Source organism: Narcine bancroftii, chromosome 2 (assembly GCF_036971445.1).
Source record: "Narcine bancroftii isolate sNarBan1 chromosome 2, sNarBan1.hap1, whole genome shotgun sequence".
Taxonomy (NCBI): Eukaryota; Metazoa; Chordata; class Chondrichthyes; order Torpediniformes; family Narcinidae; genus Narcine; species Narcine bancroftii.
Window position 1 is genome coordinate 33,623,697 of NC_091470.1, and position 24,386 is coordinate 33,648,082.

The following is a 24,386-nucleotide window of genomic DNA, read 5'->3' on the forward strand; positions in this document are numbered from 1 at the left end:
ATGAAGATTGGGAGAATGATCTGAATTAGTCGAGTTCAGTAAAAGTCGTTTACTTAAACAGTCACGCGCAACTTTTGAAAACCCCATGCGTTCCAAATGACGGACCTCCTGAGACGGCTCGATTAGGCCTCTGGTGAGTTGATACAATGGTACTTTTTTGGTTTTAAACATCAGTTGGAGAGAATGTTATAACAATGAATAATGTTATCATTATAGGTGTTTTTTATTTATGGCTGGGATATTTTAAAAGACTGAGTTTTATTTATTTTTCTTTACAGAAGCAATAGGAAAAACAATTGCAAGAAAAAAATTAGCAATAGATTTCAATAAGGGGGGGATATAGATTAATCGCGCAATTCAGCAAATGCATACATCCCATTGAAAGTGTAATTAATTCCACATAGTTTAAAAATTGTGGAGTACATGTATAGAATGCGAGGAACAGAGTCAGTGCACTATAATAAAAAAAAGGATCCAAATAATGCCAAAGCAATTTAAAAGTCTAATAGAAACTGAAGTAGGCCATTTAACCTCCCTGGAGCCTGGCATCACTCATCTTTCTTCAATTACCCAAAATAAATAACATGGATAGCTCTTTTATGCATCTCTGTAAAGCCATACCGATGATTACATTTAATAATTAAAGGAGCTAATTTAGTTTGAGAAAATAAGGTAGATTTTCTGTTTTGTTATCTATGGGAAGATAGTTTTTCCACAGTACGCTGGAAAAACGCAAGGAATACCACCACAAATTTTCCAAGGGAAATGATGGCAGACAAAAACATTGAAGAATCTTTCACCTTGAAATATGATACAAAGATTATATTTATACTATATTAATGAATTCTTTGGCTTGGCTTCGCGGACGAAGATTTATGGAGGGGGTAAATGTCCACGTCAGCTGCAGGCTCGTTTGTGGCTGACAAGTCCGATGCGGGACAGGCAGACGCGGTTGCAAGGGAAAATTGGTTGGTTGGGGTTGGGTGTTGGGTTTTTCCTCCTTCGTCTTTTGTCAGTGAGGTGGGCTCTGCGGTCTTCTTCAAATTAGGCCAGGACACAAGAGCAGAGTTATAACTACGTCTGAAACGTTCATCATAGATGTAAAGACAGTTGCTTATGAGAAAAGATGAAAGGACCTTAAATTTTAGACATTAGAGGGAAGTCTTAGGATAATATTATTGATGAATTAGAAATTAATTGAACAGTCACAGATGACAAAACATTGGAATTCAAATCACGCCGAGGATGAATAAAGTTCAAAGTTCAAAGTTCAAATCTTGGTAACCCTAATGACCTTTCCTCAGCCATGAATTTGTGGTGTTCTATCTATCAGAATATGCAACTGCCTCTATCACTTGGCCAATGAAAATGATCTTTAATTGGTTATTTATCCAACTTAATGCATGCTTTTTGTCAAGTGTAGACGTGTGCATGTGATGGATATTACTCCTTTCCTGTACATTATCCAATGCTTGTGCCAAAAGTGCAACCTTCACTCATATTTGTGCATGTTTATGTAGATGCAGGATGTCAAGAACTCAACAGTTAGTTTTCTTATCAATCTTCTTTCACTAATGCAAACATGTAACATGGGCATTTTTTTCTTGACTCCCTTTGAAGGTAAAGACCTAATAATGACATATAATTTGTCTAATTTTTTTGTGAAGATGATGTCAACGTTCTGGAATGAATTAGTACCTTATGAGCAAGTTGGGGAGAAAACAATATCAACAATGAAGTGCAGTGCCATTTTCTCCTGTGAATTTTCTCATAGCATTTTTTCTAAAATTTGATTCAATCTTTGAATATTATGAAAATCAGTAGACCTGGGACTGGGACAGAGTGTGACTGAGACAAAAAAAAATCAACCACGAACCGATTGAATGGTGAAGTAGGCAGATGGAGACAGAGGACCTTCTCTTGCTTTTTTTAAATATATATTCTTATCTATCTATAGAATACAATCTTGCTTTCCTTTTGCAGTAAAGTTTATTTTCATTTTCTGCAATCTATTTTACTTTGAAAAGGTATTTCAAGTTTTTTAAAAAAGCCATACACAATAGGCACATTCCCAAGTGAAAGATCTGTGTGACTGTACTTACTCCTGTTATATGAAGTAATACTCCTCCGTGTTGCCTTTCCTTATTGGTAAATAGATCATTTGGAAATTCATGGATCGCTGTAACAGAACATACATCACAGGCTGTAAAACACTTTTTTTCTCAAGAAATGGGAGAACTGCATGCGATTTACATATTCTAATGCATCTCACAATTGCAGGACCAAAAAGATCAGGACATGTAACTGTGCACCAAGCCATGACAGAAGATGAAACATTAACAAAGAGACATCTGCAGAATTCAAACTTCAGTAAATTAGGCCTTTCTAAAGAAATCGACAGCTTTTTGTCGCTTTTATGTCAAGCTCACCAATTCTCTTCTCGTCAGAGCACAAAATACATAGGCTGGAAAAATGTTTCACATATGCAGACACGATCCCTCTGTCTATGGATACGAATGGAAACTGATGCCACCTACAGATTCCACCTTGTCCTGAGGTTGGAAATTTGCCAGACACTGAGTTCTAGTAAAATTACAAAAACTGACCACAGAGGAAATCTACTCCCTGGGGCAATGATGACAAACTGTTCATAATATTCAGCACCACTTCTGGGGAGAGATAAAAGTGTACTGTGATCCTGGCATAAGTGGCTGCCATCATAACACTATAATGGGAAAAAAATGATGGAACTATGCAAAGTCAAACAATTTTAACAGATTGTTGAGGTTATTCAATAAAACTACAGTCAAGAAGAGCTCAAATGACTGTGTGAAGAGAAATACATTTTTGTCCTAATTTTCATAAGGTGAAACTCAAAATAAAAAAAAATAGAAACTATCTCATCTGACAGAAATGGCAAAAAGTTTGAAGTAGTGGAATTTTAAAATTTATTTAATTTGCAGAATCAAGTAATGAAACTTCTGCCCATGTGGTGAACAACTAATGTATCCTGCAACTTTGAAAGAACTAAGCCTGGAGGTCAGATCAGATTCTCAAATAATCTGCTGGACTTCAGGATATAGAATAGGGGTCTCCAAAGTGGTCAATATTGACCCCTGGGGTTGATGGGACAACCCATGAGGTTAATAAATGTTGGGGGGGGGGGAAGGGGGTCAGAAAATGGCAGGGGTGGGATCTGTAGTAGGTGGTGGAAATGGCGGAGGATGATGGTGGGGTGGTAGGTGAGGACAAGGGGAATCCTGTCCTTGTTGCGTGTGGAGGCGGAGGGGGCCATGGCAGATGTGCGGGTAAGGGAGGATATGCAGGTGGTGGAAGAGGGAAAACCATGTAGTTTGAAGGAGGACATTTCTGATGATCTGGCATGGAAGCCCTCAGCCTGGGTGCAGATGCGATGGGGATGGAGGACTTGAGGGAATAGAATGGAGTCCTTACAGGGGACAGGGTGGAAAAAGGGTATAGTTGAGGTAGATGTGGGAGTTGTTGGGTTTATAGAAGATGTCTGTTAAGTATTTGTCTCCTGAGATGGAAACAGATGAAAGAAAGTGAGAATGTTGCTAGAGATGAACCAAGTGAATTTGAGGTCCCAGGTATATTCAGGCTATTAGTTTACTGCAAAGTGGATGAAGTCATCAGCCCTTAAATAAAACTGAAAAGTTACAAGCTCCAAACAAGGTCTCTCGATCAGTAGTGTGAAGGATATTCTGGTGAATTCTAGAATTCAGGACTCAGTTTCAGAATTTTCAGATTGATTCTGAAATACATAAAGAACCATAATTTTCCTTTGGTTTCATTGGTTCACAATGCAGTGTTTGCCAAGCTAATTAGTTGATACCATTTTCACTTAACATATACGGCTGTGTTCAGTAGCAAGCAATTTCCGACCCTGTAGGATCTCTCTCCCAGGTTTCTCCTCCTTGCCGGGTGTTCAGCCATCCAGTGGCTGAAACCCTCATGTTCTAGACTGCTGAGCTTGGGCACCAACCTCTGATGTTAAAAAAAAACTGGCCACCAGCATTTTAAACCTGTACAGGCCCATTTGGCAGAATGGATGGGCAGTAGGACCCAACAGAGAAGCGCTGAGAAAAGCATTTCCGTTCATTTTGGGGCCCCACCAGTAGCAGTACTGCCATCATTCCAACTCAGGGATTGAACCTTAATACTTGACTCAGAGGTTACAGACTGTACTGTTGGAAGAACAGTAATTTCCAAAATAGTATAGAGGATTTGCTTAATTTTGATAAAAGTTTCCAGACTTTTATCTGCTGCTTTTCCTTCATTGTTTAATCATTGCATTCTTAATTTGGCAAAAATTGAATCAATATTTTCAGTTAAATCAGAAAATACTGCAGATAATCAGTAAGTCCATCTGCATCCATGGTGAAAGACACAGATAATATTTAATCACCAAAGGGTTCTGATGAAAGGGATCAAAGTGAAACATCACTGTTTTTCTCTCTCCACAGATACTGCCTTACCTGCTGAACATTTCCAGTTATTTCACATTTCCAACGTTGCTGGACTTTTTTAAAAAAACCCACAACTATTTTTGCAATAATTTTCAATTCCCTTTGTTGAAAATTCACAATAAAATAATCATTGGAAATCTGAGGTTTTTGAACATAGTTTTCCTTATCTCATTGGTCTGATCCTATTTGCTTTGACCAAATTCCCTCAGAATTTTTGACATTGTCAAAACTTCATTGGTCTTGGAGAGGAACCTCCGTTTAGTCAGGAAAAAGTAGATCAAGTCTTTTTTTTCCCTTTTCCATGCCTCCCAGGAAAGAAACAATGGAATACAACCAAAGTAAACGATGGTACTTTTTTTTTATATTTCAGAATCAATCTCAGAAAGTTCTGAAATGGAGCAGAACATTGCAATGATGTTCTAATTGATGATGGTTTGAACAGAAGCCAAGCTAAATCCAAAGGAAAAAAAGAATGCTTTATTCATGTGGCAACCATAATGTTTTGTTGCACTGATTGCTCTCTGCAATGACAAAAATAGGACACTTACACCTGCAGGGAAATTGCAGACTGATAATTCCACTCACAACTAAGAACAGCAAAAATTGGATTTGAAAAACTTCTCATCCAATGACCACTGTTTACTTGACAGTGAAAAATCATAAAAGCAAAACCTCATGCATTTTCTTCTGTAACATCACATTTTAAGTCTCCTTTCTGCCATCTGTCATACCCAGTAATACCAAACTATTCATTATTATAAAAATACTAATAGAAAATAAAAACGAAATTACATTTACTAGAAAAAATAGCGTTGCAATTAGAAGTATCCAACCTGTGAAACCAGAGGAGCCAACATACTTGACCACTTTGACACCACCATGAAGAATCCCTACTGAACCATCCCATGACTGCACCTCCGTAAGTGTGACCACCTGGCTGTACTTCTGCTCTGGGCATACAAGGAGAGACAGAGGACAACAGTACCAGTGGTGAAAACTGTAAAAGTATGGGTGAGGGAGGTGGAGGAGTGCCTGTATGACTGCTATGAATTGGTTGACTGGACCATATTCAAGGATTCATCATCAAACTTGAATGAATATCCACAGCTGTTAATGACTTCATCAGGATTTGTGCAGATGGGCGAGTGCGTGTACCCTGTCAAAAGCTGTGGATGAATTAAAAGATTTGCAATGTGCTGAGGGGGAGGTCAAGGACATTTAAGACCGGTGATCCAGAACTCTACAGCAAGTCCAGGTACGACCTACAGCAAAGAGGTATTTCCAAGGGAAGCTAGAGACAATCAGATACTCCCCAGCTATGGCAGGGATTGCAGACCATTACATTCTACAAGCCGAGTCCAAATACCATAAATAACTGTGATGCTTCACTACCCAATGAGCTGAACACCTTTTAGGCTCACTTTGAAAAGGAGAATTCAACAGTACTAATGAGAATCGCTGCAGAAGCTGACGACGCTGCATCTGAGGCCAACGTCAGAACTTCCTTCAAGAGGGTTAAACCTTACTAAGTGACAAGCCCTGATGGAATACCTGGCAGGGTATGGAAAATTTGTGCCAACTAACTAACTGGAGTGTTCACGGACATTTTCCAATCTCTTATTGCTGCAGTTTGAGGTTCCAACCTGCTTCAAAAGGTACCCATGAAGAGCAGAGAGAGCTGCTTCAATAAGTATTGCCCAGTGACACTCACATCTACTGTAATGAAATGTTTTGAGAGCTTGGTCATGGCCATAATTAATTCATACCCAAGTAAAGATCTGGACTGACTGCAACTTGCCTACCATTACAATCACTCCACAGCAGATGAATATCACTGGTTCTCCATTCAGCTCTGGATCACCTAGACAACACATACAATAGGCTACTACTATTCATCAACCAAGCTCAGCTTTCAACATCATCATACCCACAATATTGTCAACAATCCCGCAAAACCTACGCCACTGCACCCCACTCTGCAATTGAATCTCGACTTTTTCTTAGAAGACCACAGTCAGTATGAATCAGAAGCATCTCTTCACTGACAATCAAAACAGTCATACTTCAAGGATGTGTGCTTACCCCACTGCTCTACATCCATGATTGTGTTGTTAGGGTCAATTCAAATGCCATCTATAAATTTGCTGATGACACCGCAGTTGACAGAAGAATCACAGATGGCAAAAAAGGAAGGCTAGTTGATTGGTGTAACCACAATAACGTTGAGCTCAATATTAGCAAAACTAAGGAACTAATTGTGGACTTTAGGAGAACACAAACCAATCCTCATCAAGGGATCAGCTGTGAAAAGGATTAAGAATTTCAAATTCCTGGGTATCTACATCTCTGAAGATCTCTCCTGGGAACTCCATTTTGACGCAGTCATGAAGAAGGCTCGCCAGTGGCTATACTTTGTGAGAGGTTAGAAGGATCACCAATTTCTACAGGTGTACCATGGAGAACATTCTGACTGGTTGCCACCGTCTAGTTATGGAGGTGCCAATTCACATGATAAGAAGGGACTGCAGAGAGTTGTGAACTCGGCCAGCACCATCACGGGCACTAGTCTCCACTCTATCAAGGACATCTACAGGAGGAGGTTTCTTAAGAAAGCAGCATCTATTCTCAAGGACCCTCACAACCCAGGGCTATGCACTATTCACCCTGCAAGGATCAGGAAGGAGGTACAGGGGCCTGAAGATGAACACCCAGTGCTACAAAACCAGCTTCTTCCCCTCTTCCATCAGATTTCAGAATGGAAAATGAATACCTCCTTACTCTTCTTTTGCACTTATTTATTTAAATGTAATTTATAGGAATATTTGCCCCTGTAATGTTGCCAGAAAACAACAAATTTCATGACAATAAATTATGATTCTAATTCAGAGATCCACCCTTTGAGAAGACCATACACAGTTAACTGAAACAGCATAGATTTTGCATCAATTTCCACAGAAGCAATAATGATACATTGTAGTCATTTAGAGATTAACTAAATGCCAACCAGTCACCAGGGTTGATTAGGATCAACTGCCTCAACTCTGGTGTGTTCTTTTAAAGCACTCGCACTCCCGACGACCTTTGCACTGCTCGGCCTGGAAGTGTCGTCCCCCAGGATGATTGACAGCAAGCTCGATGCTGCCAGGCATCCTGTGGCTGTCGGCTCAGACCTCTGTGAGCCGGTTGGCCCACTGAAGGTTCACACTAGGGGACTATGAATAAAGCCCTATGTTCCACTAGTAGGGGACCATGCCACTAAATGCACCATCAGTTTTGCTTCATGCATTAACTGACTTTCCAACATTTGGCTGAATTTTTTATTTTTGATTTATTGAGAACAAAAACAGTAAAATAATCAGAAATTTTTCACAAGTCACCTCAGTAACAACCATTCAGCCCAGAGTGACTATTCAAGTTGCTATTTTCTTTTGAGAGCAAATATTTGGGCCTATTTTCATGCTGGAACAAACACTTCACAAGGAAAACCCCCATATCTTCATTCTGCTCATTTCATCACTCATCTTAAATCTGTGCTTTTTAAACTGGTGTCTCTACCAACACTTACTTCATCAATGCTCCACAGGATAAAAATGTGACACTTTCAAGCTGCCTTGTAAAATGGGGTTAACTGGGCAATTTGCCCAGTTAGCGCCCCATTCACAAGGCAGCTTGAAAGGATTCGACCCAGTCAGCATGCTCCTAAATCAACTGGATCCCTGCCCTACCTCAGAGGTAGTCAGAGAACCCAGTTAAACTTACCTAGGTTGCATCCATTGGCGGCTTGTAAACAAAAATGGCCGACCCAATTATTCTGGTGAAGTCAGTGCTTATGTGCGTGCGTCACTGGGCAGCATGTTGGCACCAAGTTCAAATGTAGAGGAGGAACTCAACAGTGCAGGTCAGGAAAGGGGATATTATAACATGGTTTAAACATGCTTCCCAGGAAGAGTAAGGTTAAAATCTTTTACTTCATTTCATCTGGTGAGAGCGCGACACGTCACTCATCACGTGGGTAGGATCCCCCTTTAATTGCTGGGTTTGCTGATTTAATGGGGCGATTTCCCTGCAGGTTAAAAGGTGCTGGGAGCACCTTCAACCCATTAAATGCACCTGGGTCCCAAGAGGGCTACCCAGGTGCGGCAGTTTAAAAGTGCCTACTGTTTCAGATGTTAAATATTCAATGAATTCCAGACATTTGTTTCCACTGGCTCCAAAAGACCATGTCATGCATTTGATACACTCAACAAAAGATCAAATTTGTTTTTCAATACCTCTAAGTTTTCCAGTTATCCCTATGCATTAAGGGTAATTCTCCTTAAATAAGACCAGCACTTTCTGATTTAACGAGTCTTATAACTTTAGGGATTCTCTATTAACTTTTTAAGTTACTTATGACAATTTTCACTGGTTTCCAAAATCTCAGAAAATCTATTAACTTGAAGAAAAAATTCAAAAATGCTGGAGGAACTCAGCAGGTTTTGTAGCATCCACAGAAGGTAAAGATATATAACTGACATATTGGGTTGAGCCCTTCTTCAACATTGGAGCAAAAAGTAAGTAGATGCCTGAATGAAAAGACTGGGGGAGAAGGAAAAAAAATGGGCAAGGGAGGAGCTCAGGCTAACAGGTTATAATAGGACATGGATATAAGACCACTTGACTCTAACAGTCTCTCCTTCCTCCCCAACCTGAAATCCCATCTCTTTTTTCCATATCCAAGGAGATCTACATGAGCGATCAGATGAGCAATCCCATATTTTCTTGCAGCTGGATGCAAAACAAAATATATTTTGAAGGGCCTCCCTCTTCTCCTGGCCAATATATATTGCTCAATGCAACTAATTAAAACTGATACAACAATGAAACAATTATTAAGTTCAATTCTCTTCCATGAGCTGATTGTGGGTTCTGTGCTATTGACCAGGAAAGCATTCCCAACGATCACATTGATGTTTGCAGGAATGTTTTGTATTCATTAATAACTGGGGCTGAATGAGAACTTGGCATGGACTAACACCACATCTGGGTCGCGTTTACAATTGGCACTTAGAAAACCACCTTGACTCAATGGTAATTGTCATTGAAGAAAGGGAGGAATCAGTGGGTTGCAGGTTTAAAGGTCCACAGAAATGTGAGCATATAACTGAGGAGACATGCTCTGTTGATATCAAGTTCAAGTTTAATGCCAACTGATTGTACATATAGTATACAACCTGACAAAACAGCGTATCTCTGGAACACAGTGCACACACACACACACACACACACACACACACACACACACATAAATGAAACACATACATAGTGATCCAAAATAAATTAATAAATAAAGATGAAGGATAATTTTAATGAAACAGATATTGCAGTTACGAATATTCTGTGCAAGTATTCAGGGCATTCAGTGAGCAGCTGGTGTGGGGGTAGGTGCAAGATAACAGACACTTTCAGTTAGTCTTTCCACATTAATTTCCTTCACTATGTGATATTCGTAAAGTAATAAATAAAATGGTCTTTTTATATACATTATGGACAGGAACCTTTCCTCACTGGGCTCTTAAATTGTTTTTCTTGTGATTAACTGCAGAAATGCTTCCATCTACAAATTTTGCAGTGCTCAATATAGAATTATTCATCAATCTTTACATTAATTGATCAAGATGAAATTGCAACTCATGGTCTGTATAGGCTGATTTTGATGCCAAAATTACCTATGGAGATGTAACATCTCGGGGTGGGGGGGGGTGTGGGAGGGAGGCCAGGGGATGGCAGCGTCAGACCTTGGGTGGGGGGGGTGGTGGCGGCAGCGTCAGGCCGGGTGGGTACAATAACCCATTTTGGAGGCCATGGCCTGCGAATGCCCCCCACCATGACACCGACCCCGGGTCAATGTCACCAAAACGAAAGAGCTGATTGTTGACTTCAGGAAGAGAAAACCAGAGGTGTATGATCCAGTGATCGTTGGGGGAATCAGAGATGGAGAGGGTGAGCAAATTTATGTTCTTGGGAATCGCTATCTTGGAGGATCTTTCCTGGACCCCACTCACAAATGGCATCGTGAAGAACACATGTCAGTGCCTCTATCCCTCAGGAGTTCGTAGAGGTTTGGCATGACATCGGAAACCCTGGCAAATTTCTACAGATGTGTGTGAAAAGTGTGCTGACCAGCTGCATCATGGTCTGGTATGGGGGACACCAATGCCTCTGAGTGAAAAGCCCTGCAAAACGTAGTGGTCACAGCCCAGGACAACACAGGTAAAATCCTCCCCTCCATCAAGAACAGCAACAGGGAATGATGCTATCTGAGAGTAATAGTAATCATCAAGGTTCCACACCACTCAGCAGATACTTTATTCTCGCTGCTGCCATCAGGAAAGAGGTATTGGTGTCACAAGACTCGCATCACCAGGTTTAGGAACAGCTGCTACCCCTCCACCATCCGACTGACTCCTCAACAACTAACTCAATTGGGGACTTATTTAAAGACTTTTACTTTTACACTTTTTTTTTCACTGTATTGCACAGTCAGTTTATTTATATTTCTTTACTTGTCTACATGTGTATATTCTGTTGGGGGTTTTTTTTGCATTTTCTGTAAGTGGTAATTCTGCCTCCCCCACAGGGCAAAGAATCTCACAATTGTATGTGATGTCATGTATGCACTCTGACAATAAATCTGAATTGAATCTGAATCTAGTTTCTCCATCAATGGAAACAAACTTATCGACCTCTAACTTATCTTTGCCTTCATAATTTAATACATTTCTATAAGATTCCCTCTCATTCTTCTAAATTACAACGTGTACAAAGTCTCACAACGGGGCTGTGTTAATTGGTTTACATAAGAAATAGGAGCAGGAGTAGGCCATCCGGCCCATCGACTCTGCTCCACCATTCAAGGTAATTATGACTGATCTCATGATAGGTTCAAGACCGCCTACCTATCTTTTCCCCATATCCCTTAATTCCCCTACAATGTAAAAATCTACCCAACTTGTCTTAAATATATTTACTGAGGTGGCCTCTACTGCTTCAATGGGCAGCAAATTCTATAGATTCACCACCCTCTGGGAAAAGCCTAATCTCCGTTCTAAATCTCCTACCCTGAATCTTGAGGCTATGTCCCCTGGTTCTATTCTCCCCCACCAATGTAAAATGACAGATTTATTTTTTTTTTGTCACTTAGCACATGAAACAGAATTATGGGCTCTGTCAATCAATAAATGGGATATTTATGCAAACAAAGTCACCATCATACTGATGCTTTTAAGTAAGAAATGGGGTGCTGGAGGAAATCAGCAGGTCGGGCAACATCCATCAGTAGAAATGATCAGTCAGTGTTTCAAGTGCGTCAACACGCAGAGGTGTCTTCTTTGTTACAGCGAATTTCCATTGTGTATATGTGAATCAAAGGAACCATTTGCCAATCTCAAATACAGAATTAAACAATGCCATTGTAGATATTGAAGTTGAATTAGATTGCCTGTTGTTATTCTTGTAAAAAAACACTTGATTTTTCTTTGAGTTTGGGTTGCTACGGAGAGACTCCAGACAGAGTGCCTGCTTGTCGTGCACTTTTTTAGCATCTTTACCAATTTTAGGTGCAGGGACATCCACTTTGGAAGGAAAAATAGTAGATCAGATGATTATTTATTAATTATTTTAAATAGTCTTGGAGGTGCCTCTGCGTGAATTGCAAAAGGTTAGCTTGCAGATGCAACAGGTCATTAAGAAGACAAATGGAATCTTAGCCTTCATTACTAGAGGGATGGAATTTAAAAACAGGGAGGTTCTGCTGCAGCTGTGTTGGGTACTAGTAAGGCGACACCTTGAGTACTGTGTGGAGTTCTGTTATACTTACTTGAAAAAAAGATATACTGGCTTTTGAGGCAGCCCAGAGGAGGTTCACCAAGTTGATTACAGAGGTGAGGGGATCAGTCTCGAACAAGAGATTGAGTTGCCTGTACTTGGAATTAACAAGAATGAAAGGGGCCCATAGGAAACAAAGAAATTACAAAAGGGATAGATATAATAGAGGCTGGAAAGTTATTTCCACTAGTAACTGAGATTAGAACCAGAGGACATAGTCTCAAGATCTGGAGGAGTAGATCCCACGGTTCCTAAGTATTTCAATGCTCCTAAATGTCCTGCCATTTACTGTATACTTTCTTCTTACATTTGACCTCCCGACGTGCAACCTCACATTTGTCTTGATTAAACTCCATTGACATTTCTATAGCGACCTTCCATCCAGTCGATATCTTTCTGAATCCTTGGATGGCCTTCCACACTATCTGCAACTCTGCTAATTTTGTGCATCTCCAGACTGATGCCTACATTTTTGCACTAATCATTAGCCCCTTTTCCACTGGCACCCTGCTCCAGGAATTAACTGGAAATTTACTGGCACAGGGTCCAGTGGAAAAGGAACATTGTCCGAACATCGGCATCAAATGATATCATTGCACGCCAGGGATTAACCACCTCTACCCCTACTCGTATCTCTGGCATTTCCTGATGCCGGCATGCTGATAAAACCAGTGGAAAAGCAGCAGAAAGTCACCAGTTGAAGGTAGAACACTCCGATCCACGGGGATGAATTGTGTCCCAGTTAAGGGTGGCCCAGTGGAAATGGCACAAAGGACTTCCTATTCCGGGACATTGCACAACCAATTAACTGAGATGCCAGTGGAAAAGGGGCTAGAAAAACACTTCTCTGCCACTACCACTTGTCCTCAATAGAAAAGCTAATTTTAAATCCAGAGTTGCCAATGTTTTCATGTGCCTCATTCCTCTGGGTCAGATTACAAAAGGGGCCCTTGTTGAAACTTTACCAAGAAGAGACTTTGTATTGGAGTCCTCACTGAAAATGGATGAAATTACATTTTCAGTTGTACTTATAGGTGGAGATATATTGATAAGAAAGATCCAGGGAACTACATGATTCAAATAACAAAATGAGAATCACTCGACTAAGATTTCATAAAATTGATCCTTCTATTTCTTCTTAGTATATCCGATAATGAGCTGCAAGAAATGAAAACTAACAATTTCTATAGAGTACTTCTGAAAAAAATTAATGAGAAGGTAGTCATCTGAAAGCTATATTTGATATAAATATCCCATTGAAAGCTCCGTACAATATCTACATAAACAAGTATCACACACAGCAAATAACAGGTTCAGGAAATAAATGATCTTTCACAGGGTCTTCACCTTTTCAGTTCTCCTACCTAATAGCAGAAAATATTACATTTTAACATAGCCAATGCCTGGAGGAAATAATATAAAAGTAAAAATGATGACTGATGCTTGGATCAAAAATAATTGGTATTGAATGTAACTCAACATGGAGAAAAAAGCACAGAAAACTAATTTAGGAGTCACATTCTGCTTTTGCTCCAAGTCAAATATTATTCTAAGTTGGCATCTGCCTGCATATATATCAATGAAATCTTGACATGCAGCAAAGGGATCCAAACCACTGATTATGAATGCATCTTTTTCCTTTCCAGAAATATCTAATGACAATAATATATTTCTGGCTGTTCAAGTTTATTGTCACATGTACTGAGATGCAGTAAGAAAGTTTGATTTGCAAGCAGTCCAGCTGGTCAAATACTTATGTTGTACAGAAAGTAAAACACAATACAGAATGCAGAATTACAGAGAGAGAGAGATCCATTGATACAGAACAGAGGTAATATAATTTTACTTGCGTTAAACAAGAAAAGTCTGCAGACACTGTGACTGTAGTTTAATACAAAAAAAGTGCTGGAGAAACTTAACTGGTCACACAGCGTTCTTTATGGCAAAGATTGTAACCAAAGTTTCAGGCAAATTTTTCATTCAGGTAGCCTGCCAGAACTGGGATGCATTACTGTAGCAGTTGGAAGTGCAGGGAAAAAAAAACAGGAAGGCACTTTGAGGCAGAAAATATGCAAAGCCAGACTTAATGATCCACACCACCCAGCACACATTCTATTTTTGCTGCTGCCATCAGGAAAGAGGCTTGCACCACAAGGCTCAGGAGCAGATACTACCCCTCTACCATCAGAGTCCTCAATGACAAACTCAATTAGAGACTCATTTAAGGACTCCTTTGCACTTTATTTATCTTTCTCTCTCTGTTTGGCACAGTCAATTTGTTTACATTTCCTTATGTATTTACATGTGTACGTTTTGTACAATTTTTTTGGCACTATCAATAAGTGATAGCTTATTGACTGACTGATCATTTCTACTGATGGATGTTGCCCGACCTGCTGATTTCCTCCAGCACCCCATTTCTTACTTAAAAACATCAGTATGATGGTGACTTTGTTTTCCCCACAGGGAAAAAATAGAATCTCAGGTTGTTTGTGATGTCATGTATGTACTCTGACAATAAATCTGAAATCTGAATCTTAATGAAAGAAGCACCATCTCCATGTAATAAATACACATCAGCTTGCATTTCAGACCCCATTACACACATTTTTTTAAAGAAGTCCATAAATAATCTTTTGTTGCAGGTGCTGAACATGTCAACATTTCCATCATTATATAAGAATCTCAGTATACTCTGGAAGTTAGGTTAGAATCTTACTGCCATTTCTTGGAACAAAGTTGCCCCAGTTAAAGAACAATATTTTGGACTTTAAGGAAAACTGGCGAGCTGCCCAAATTGAACAAGCTAGATTTTCAGGCATTTTAAGGAACCATCTAAAATAGATGAGAATATTTCAAAATGAGATATCCAATGACAGGCAACAACACATTGAGGGAAAAGCAATTTATGTCGAACAAAAAAGGAAAATAAGTACACCCAGCAAAATCAGGATTCTACATCACAATTCCACACTATTTCCCCAGTGCCTACACCAACCTCCTCTTCCACAAGTGCCAACTGGCAGGACATCCTCACCATCAGTACCTTGTGTGAAAACTGTTCATGAGTTTTGACACCTAATGATGGGCCAGGTTTAGGTTTCTCAAATGCAATGCAATGGGTTGCTCCAAAACAGGCCCACATACACCTACATTCACTGGAAATGAACAGACATTTTTAATTTGTGATGATAAGCTCATGAGCAAAGTCCATCGACCTGAACCATAAACTGATTTTCTTTCTTTACAGATGCTGCCTGATCTGCTATTTACTTCACTTTGTAATTTCTCATTTGTCATAATAACTCATCAAAAGTGGCATACAGCTGCAAATAACTGCACATCTGCAATAGTTCGTTTTTAGTTCAGAGATACAGCACGGTAACAGGCCCTCCCAGCCCACGCCACCCAAACATGCCCATGTCACCAATTAGCCGACTAACCCTGTATGTCTTTGGAACATGAGAGGAAACCAGAGGACTCAATGGAAACCCACGCAGTAACAAGGAGAAGGTGCAAACTCCTTACAGATACTGCTGGATTCGAACCTGGGTTGTTAATGCTGTAATAACGTTTAGTGACTACTATACTAACCGCGTAAGATTCTAGTATACAGAGGCACATCAAATAATTGCCTTGCTTTGCTTCATCACTGGAATATGCCAGTCTCGAATTCTGATCAACTGGTTTTTAAATGACTCCCACATGCCAGATGTGGTCTTACCCAATGAGAGTTGCTAATGTTTTTTTTATCATCTCCTGCCTAGTAATGTTATAATTTGCCTTCCCCTAGTGTAGCACTTTCCCCTGAGCTCCAGACTTATTCCAGATATCACCGTGCTTTTTTGAACAACTTCAATGATCCGTATGATATCAATTGTATGTTCAGCAATAGTCTTTCCTTTGATCTGAGCGGAGAGTCTAAATAAGAACTTCAGATGGGCAAGCAACTATTCATGTTGAAAGCATCGCCAGTCCAAAAATTCATCTGAATTTGGCATTTCATGTATTGGAGATATCTATGAGTTGTAATGGCACTTCCTTTACAGAAGCAGTGAAACCAGGTCAGCTGTCACATTGGAAGGGTTTTGGTGCATGCATTGCTAATACATACTGCAATTGTGACATAATCAGTATGCAATATTGGATTGCTTCCAAAGCTGTAAACTGAAGGATAGCACAGCAGCTGCTATCTCTTCTGACGTGCATGTTTATGAAGCAGCTCACATCTATGTTAAAATACTGTTACTTTGTAAAAGATATTTCAAATATCACTGATAATACTGCGGATGTTGGCAGGGAGAAGGCACTGACACTGGTCTGCTTGTCCTTCAAGTGGACACCTAGGAGCCCTGGTTGCACTGGGTTGCCTGCGTTCATTTTGGCAGCAATGGTCGCATTGCCAACACCAGACTCCTGAAGCAGGTGTAATTCCGAGCTCACTCACTGGTGCAGATTTCCACGTGAACAAAGGGAAGGGTCGAAAGAGGCAACAAAGCCTCCTTAAACAAGTGGCCCATGAAATGAATAAGGAGGATTCTGGGTGGCGTCGAGGACCGAGTGCATGCCTCAAGAGCACGTTGAGGCTGTGCGCAAGAAATAAAAGGAGTGAATCATCTCACACACTACCACCTTTGTGCCTCATTTGTGGAGGAGACTACAGTTTCCCCATTGGCCACCACAGAGCCCACAAAACCAGAGGGATGTAATTCACTGTCAATCGTGAAGGACTGTTTAGAAATGGAAGAATCACTAACAATTCCATTTGATTATCCAAAATATCATCCTCAAGTAACTTAGTAGCATTACAAACTGAGAATTTCACAGTAAGAGCATTAGAACTGCTTTCAGCAGATGATATAAACTTCTACCATATGTTGATGCTACAACTGAGGGATCTGTACTGACAATAACCATACCAGCAGTGCGAGTATAAGACAGATTTAATAAACTAATATGTCCACTAAGAGGTCTTGTCTCTCTGCAAGACAAACCTGGAAGGCTCGACTGTAGCTCTGGACTGCTTTATGTACAAGGTCACCGGGATGACCCCTGGTGACCTAATGGTGTAATTACATATCTCCACAAGATCATAGAGTCAAACAACACAGAAAGAGGTCCTTCAATCCAATTCTACCAGGTGACAAGGTGACTGCCTGAACTAGTTCTATTTGCCTGTGTTTGGCAAATATTCCTCTAAACCTTTCCTATCCATCAGTCCAAACATTATACTCACTTCTAAAACTTCTTTGAACAGTTTGTTCCATAGACTACCACGATATGAATGAAATACATACCACTCAGGTCCCCTTTAAACCTTTCCCCTCTCACTTTAAACCTATGTGCCCTAGATTAAGACTCCTATGTCCTGGCAAAAACTCTATGCCTCTCATTGTTTTATAAACTGCTGCAAGATCACTTCTCAGCCTCTTTCTCTCCAAGGAGAACAGTTCCAGCCTATCTATTTTCTCCTTACATCAGGGCTTCCCATCCCAACGATATCATTGTGGATCTTTTTTACACTCTCTTTATCTTACTTCGATTTTAACAGTTACCTCAACTATGCCTCTTCCCAATCTATCTCCTGTAAGGATTCTATTCCTTTTTCTCAACTCCTCTGACTCTGCCACTTCTGCTCCCAGGATGAGGCTGTCCATTTCAGGACATCTGTTAACTTACCTCCTGACATTAGCTCAGCCCTTGCCTGCATCTCCTCTACTTCCCGCACATCTCCCCTGCCCCTTTTATTCCGAGACGTAATAAGGTTGAGGTTTCCCCTTGTCCTCACCTACCATCCTACCAGCTTCTGCATCCAACAATTTCTGATACCTCCATTGAGATCTCACCACCAGACACATCTTCCCATCTCCTCCCCTCTCCACTTTCCATGGGGATCACTCCGTCCAGGACTCCCTTGTCCACTCATTTATTCCCGCTACTTGTCCCCTTGTCACCTCCCCCATAACCACAAGAAATGCTACACTTGCACTCGCACCTACTCCCTCACCTTTATTTGGGGCTCCAAACAGACATCACCTCTGAATCTATAGAGGTCATCTACTGCTTCCTCTACATTGAGTAGACAGGACACAGACTAGGAGATAATTTTGTTGAGCACATTTGCATTGTCCACTGCAACAGCTAGGACTTCCTAGTGGCCAACAATTTTAATTCCACACACTACTGCCACACCAACATGTCTGTCATGAATTCAAGTGCTGCCAAATTGAGCCCACCCGAAAATTGGAGGAACAACACCTTATTTTCCGTCATGGCAGTCTCCAACCAGAAAGCATTACTAGCAACCTCCTATTTCTGTTAACCCCCCTCCCCAGGATCTCTTTCTCTATCCCTCTATCTCCTTTCCACCAGCTCCCCATTCCCTTCCTTCCTTCTCCATATCTGAGAGCTACCCTTCTTATCCGAATGCCCTCTTCCCCATCACTTCTCAGCTTCTTTCTCTCTAATCCTCCCATCTGTGCCCACCTATTACCTCTTGCCTGTTATCTTAAACTCCCTGTCTGCAGATATAACAGTGAGAATGGGATGGGAGGAAAGATAATTAAGGGCAATGCATTCTGATGAGTTACGTTTGGTCTAGATGAGTGGAATGATGAAGTCAATGCAGTGGTTGTCTCAGTAGCAGTTGGAAATAAAAAGATCCAGAGTGGGGAAAAGTCCAGAACAATGTGCCCAAAAGGAGGAAGAAGGCTTATGATGGGAGATGGGATCCTCAGTGAGGGGTGGAGAATCCTCATTGAAGAGGTAGACATGAAGACGAGCTAGTCATCATGCCAGGCGTGAAACCCACTGAGGTGTGGGCATAGGAGGATGAAGGTAAGGTCTCTGCTGAGAACAAAGCATTCTGTCTCAGGCAGAGGAAGGTCACCCGGGATAGACTCAGCAGGGGTTAGTGTCCGTACCACTCACTAACATCTCTTACATCTTAATACTGGCCATATTGACAATGGAAGAAATGAAAACTGTTGACCATGGTCTTATTTTTAGTTCTTGAATATTTCTAGCTAAATTAATGTCGGACCAATCATTACCATTTATTGAGAAAACAAGGTGTTGTAGCTGTTAACAGTAAGAACCTGCTTTTGAGAAAACAAATAAACATCTCTAGCGAATAATGAGTTGGGCAGCAGTTTTTTTAATTACAATTTCTCATGATAGTTAGCCATTTATTCAAATCCTTCTAAAATTACTTTCCATGCAAGTTTGGTGAATGTCTGCAATATCCAGTAACTTAATGAACAATGGAGGAATGATAAATAGCAGAGAGCTATCAGTATAAAATAAGAAAGGAACTTTTTTTTTAATTACTGGAGGCCTTGGAGTTCTGTGTGCTTTGAATTTAAGAGTCTTTAGCATTATGTTATATGAAGAATAATGGTAGAAATTGTATCGAAGGGTTTATATAACAATATAAATTACCATTGTAATTTAATTGATAATCATGACTTAATATCCAGAATGTAAAAAAAGGTTCCTATCTCCTCACCACAACTCAAGCATTGATCCAAAATGTCTGATTTAACTTATTTAATTTTTGCGGTGTGAGATACATCTGGTGCAAATTGTACAGTTTGTCATACAGTCTCGATACAAATCGGGCCAGCTTTGATCACCAATACTTATATTTGATTCCCATCTCTGTCTAGACGCGTACCTCCTGTTTGGGGTGGGGGGGGGGGGTCCCATTTGAAGTAATAAATACATTGATGAAGTAAATTTCTTTGTGTTTCCCTTTCAAGTCAGAGTCTCCACGTCACTGCACATTGTCGGGCCCAGTTTATCCCTTAAGTATGCTCTTAACTGAAAATAGCAGAATATAGTATTGTTAGCAAAACCAGACTTGTGTTTTAATTGCTCAAATGACCATGTGTTGCCCCTGCTCACAACAATCATCGATGAATCCTGATCCCTTTTCAGGACCAGGTATCTAAAATATTATATCCCATTGTTAAGGGTGATTATTGTTCATTTTTCATTACCAAGATGACTGTTATCCTAACCTCAAAGTGTCTTTGATAAGATGATGCTGAGACGGCCTCAACTGCTGCATCCTTCAAGTACAAGCTGTAGGTTAAGAATTCCAGGTTTTCGAACCAGCGATGATCAAAGATCCAAATCAGGATGACGCGTGAGTGGGAGCAAAATGTGCAGATAGTAGGACAAATTCCCCTGGAGTAGGGCGGGTTGAGTGAAAGTCTTGTCAGAATAGCTGAGAGGAAAGGTGGCTTGCTCACATGACTGCGGTTGGATTATTGCTTCTGTAATGGTGAGTTCCAAGCATAAGCCGTTGTTCTTATTTACCTCCCTCCTTTCCTGCTGCAACACCAATCGCAATTTTGGTTACCATCTCTAACAATCCACTGCTCCGGCTTGTCAATTTTTTTTTTGGAAGTGTGTATGGAGTGCTCTGATGGATTTTTGTTTTTGGGTGGGGGGGGGGGGTGGTGGTTAAAAGTGCCTCATGTTATTGGAGTTGGATTTGCCAAGCAGTAAAGCAATAAATTATAGATCAGGGAATTACCTATTGTGAACACATACTTTTAAAATTTTAGGCCAAATCAAATAGTTTATAGTAAAAATGTTAATTTGATTATTCCTTATTATGTGATTCAAAACTATTGTGATATTAGGCTTTCACAGTTGCTTAACTTATGGACAAATTGCAATGCACACAATCAGTATGTGACCAATTCCTACTGTCTGCAGCTTCTCCTCTCCTTAGGAAATATACCAGATTCATTTGTCATTGCTGGACCTAAATCCTGGGACACCTTCCTCAATAACTCTGAGTCACAACCAGAACTTCCGCAGTTCAAGAAAGCAGATCTCAAGTGCAGTCCTGGCCTTTCCAGATATACTAACCTATCTGTAACTGAATAAAAAGAAATATCATTGTGTATTTTTGCTCGCATACTGACAAAATAACTAATAGTTCATATTAAGAGTTCAATGTCTCATTATTTAAAAGGCTTGTGTACCATATTATGATAATGAGCATTTTAATGTGTTTTGCTTTTATATGATTAAATCTCTGCTGTTAGACTATTACTGAACAAAAAGAGGGAAAGCTTCCAAGGTCAAAGAATGCATTATGCATGAGAATGTGGAATTATACTGATCAATTGATGCAGGGTCTCACAGTTTTTATAGAATTACACAAGAAGCTGTGTTTCTTTCAAAAATGCCGTAATAAAGTCTTTTCATACTTTTCACACAGCCATTAACTTTAATGTCAAGTTATCTTAATTTAATTTGATTAAAGAGGGCTTGGGGGTTAGGGAGAACTGGCACAGCAGAGGCGTTGAGGCCAGCAGAGATCAGCCATGTTTACAGGTATATTGAACGATGGCGGCCTGGTGAACTACATCTGGTCTTGTGTCAGTAAATGTTTAGTAATAAATTCATGAAAACCATCTCATTAATGTTTTGATGGAGAAGCAGAAGTCAGACAGGGCAACCTGCAACCTTGTTCAAGAGTTAAAGATCCTGGCAAACTACACAGGAAAACAGAATCAGGGATACATTACCAAATAAAATTTTGCTGTTAATCTTTTATCACAAGTAATGTCACAGAGAAACATTCTCTGGGATTAATCACTCAAGTATTTACATTTTCCAATGTCTAGACTGCAAGCCATGATATAGAAACAAAACTGGAGCAAAGTTTTACTTTTGGTAATTTACTTCAACAACAACAGAATCAGAATTTATTGTCAGGAACAAAGCACGAAATTTGCTGTTTTGTGTCAGCATCACATTTATATAAAAACCACCTTACAAATAAATAAAAAATAGTGCACCAAAAGTCAAAGTAATGCAGTATCTTTGGCTTGTTGATCATTCAGGAATCTAATAGCAGCGGTGAAGAAGCTGTCCTTGTGCTGCTGAGTGCTTGTCTTCAGGCTCCTGTACCTTTTTTCCTAATGGAGTGAAGTCTTGTGTCCGTGATGTCGCAGGCCGAGATAACAACCCTCTGGAATTTTTTCTTGTCCTGAGCATTGGCACCTCCGTACCAGACAGTGATACAACCAGCCAGAATGGTCTCCACAGTACACCTGTAGAAGCTTTCAAGAGTCTTCAGTGACATATCAAATCTCCTCAAACACCTCACAAAGTAGAGCTGCTAGTGAGCCTTCTTCATGATTGTATCAACTTGGAGGCTCCAGGATAGATCCTCAGACATGCTGACACCCAGGAATTTGAAATTCTTGACCCTCTCCTCTACTGAGCTCTCGATGAGGACTGGTTCATGTTCTCCTGACTTCCTGCTGAAGTCCACAATCATCTCCGTGGTTTTGCTAACGTTGAGTGCAAGGTTGACACCACTCAGCAAGCTAATCCATCTCCCTCCTGTACACCACTGCAGTTTGTGATTCTGCCAAAAACTGTGGTGTCATCAGCAAATTAATAGATAGCACTGGAATTGTGCCTGGCCACACAGTCATCGGTGTATAGTGAGTAGAGCAGTGGGGTAAACACATATCCTGTGTTGATAGTGATAGATGATAGTAAGGAGGAGACGTTGTTTCCCATTCATACTTACTGTGGCCTTCCAAGGAGGAAGGTGGGGGGGGGGGGGGGGTACAGAGGCCCAGGATTTAGAGCTCGATGACCAGCCCTGAGGGAATAATGGTGCTGAAGGATGAGCTGCTGCTTTCTAAGTGATCCAGAACTGAATTGAGAGTCAGCAACATTGACTCTGCTGTGGAGCAATTGTGATGACAGACGAATTGCAGTGGGTCCAGATCTTTGCTTGTGTACATGTTCATTCTGGCTATGACCAACCCCTCACGGCATTTCATCACAGTAGATGTGAGAGGTACTGGTTGATAGTCATTGAGGCAGCTCACTTTGGGCACCAGGATGATTGATGGCCTTTTGAAGCAGGTGGTGGCAAATGTCTTGTGGCAGGGCTAAAGTGCCCCACATTGGTCACAACACTGGGAATTAAGTTACTGGGAAGAAAGAGGTATGTGGGGCATTTTAAAACCACAGAAGCTGAATTTTAAAGAAGCTTTCCGAGGACAAATGGGAAAGAAGAATGGAAACAAAATATTTGTTTTTTTTTATGCTGAACTAGATGATCAAACAAAGCAGCCCAAATCTGTTGCAGTAAATGAAGGGCAATCAGCAAGATTAGCCTCCACATACAGAGGCTTCACACTGTAGAGGAGAGGTTGCTAGGATGTGAGCATGACTTCTATGTACACGGGAACCAATAGCTGATGAGGAAATGAGACTTAAAATATAATTAAGATTAGACAAAATAAATGGGTAAAGAATATACATCAAATTATTTAACTTGACTGAATCTATAAGTAAATCATATCTCCAGCCTCACAGCTCTTACAGAGATGTACACTACATGGGTACCATTCTGATGTAAGGAAACCACTGGCTGATACGTTTAGCGTGGCAGTAAGCGCAATGCTGTTACAGTGTCAGTGACCAGGATTCGAGTCCAGGGCAGTCTATAAGGACATTCTCCTCATGTCTGCATGGGTTTCCTCCTACCCTTCAAAAAAAAACTTGCCAGGTTGTAGGTGGATGTAATTGGGTGACACAGGCTCATGGCCTGTTACCGTGATATATGCCTAAATTTAAAATATTAAAAATGCACCTGTTTGAAGCTTGCATTGAAACAAAGACAACTTTCAATGTACTAGTATCCTGTAACAAACAAATGGGATGAAGGTTGAGTGTTTTATCAATAAGGTTGACCAAAAAGACTGGAGGTCAGAAGAATAAGAGAGAGAATTGTAAATCGTCAAGTTTATTGTCATCTGATTGCACAAGTACAACTCCGGTCCTCGGAGCAAAATATGCAGACACCCAACCTGACATAATACACATACAGACAAGCAATACATATGCATGATGAGTATTGACATACACAAATAAATAAATATTGTTTCGTGAATATGAGAGTCTCGGATGGTCAGTGTGAGCAGTTCTCTTATACATTCAGCATTCTCACTGCCTACGGGAAAAAGCCGTTCCTCAGCCTGGTGG

At 40.4% G+C, this 24,386-nt stretch overlaps 1 protein-coding gene across 1 annotated transcript in view; it reads right to left on the reverse strand.

The window, feature by feature from the left end:
• LOC138752856 (sodium/potassium/calcium exchanger 4-like) overlaps positions 1 to 24,386 on the reverse strand; it is a 256,215-nt gene that overhangs the window by 98,173 nt on the left and 133,656 nt on the right. The window contains exon 4 of the mRNA XM_069915476.1: positions 2,103 to 2,179. Coding sequence (XP_069771577.1) covers positions 2,103 to 2,179 — 77 coding nt within the window. The remainder of the gene's footprint in view (positions 1 to 2,102; positions 2,180 to 24,386) is intronic.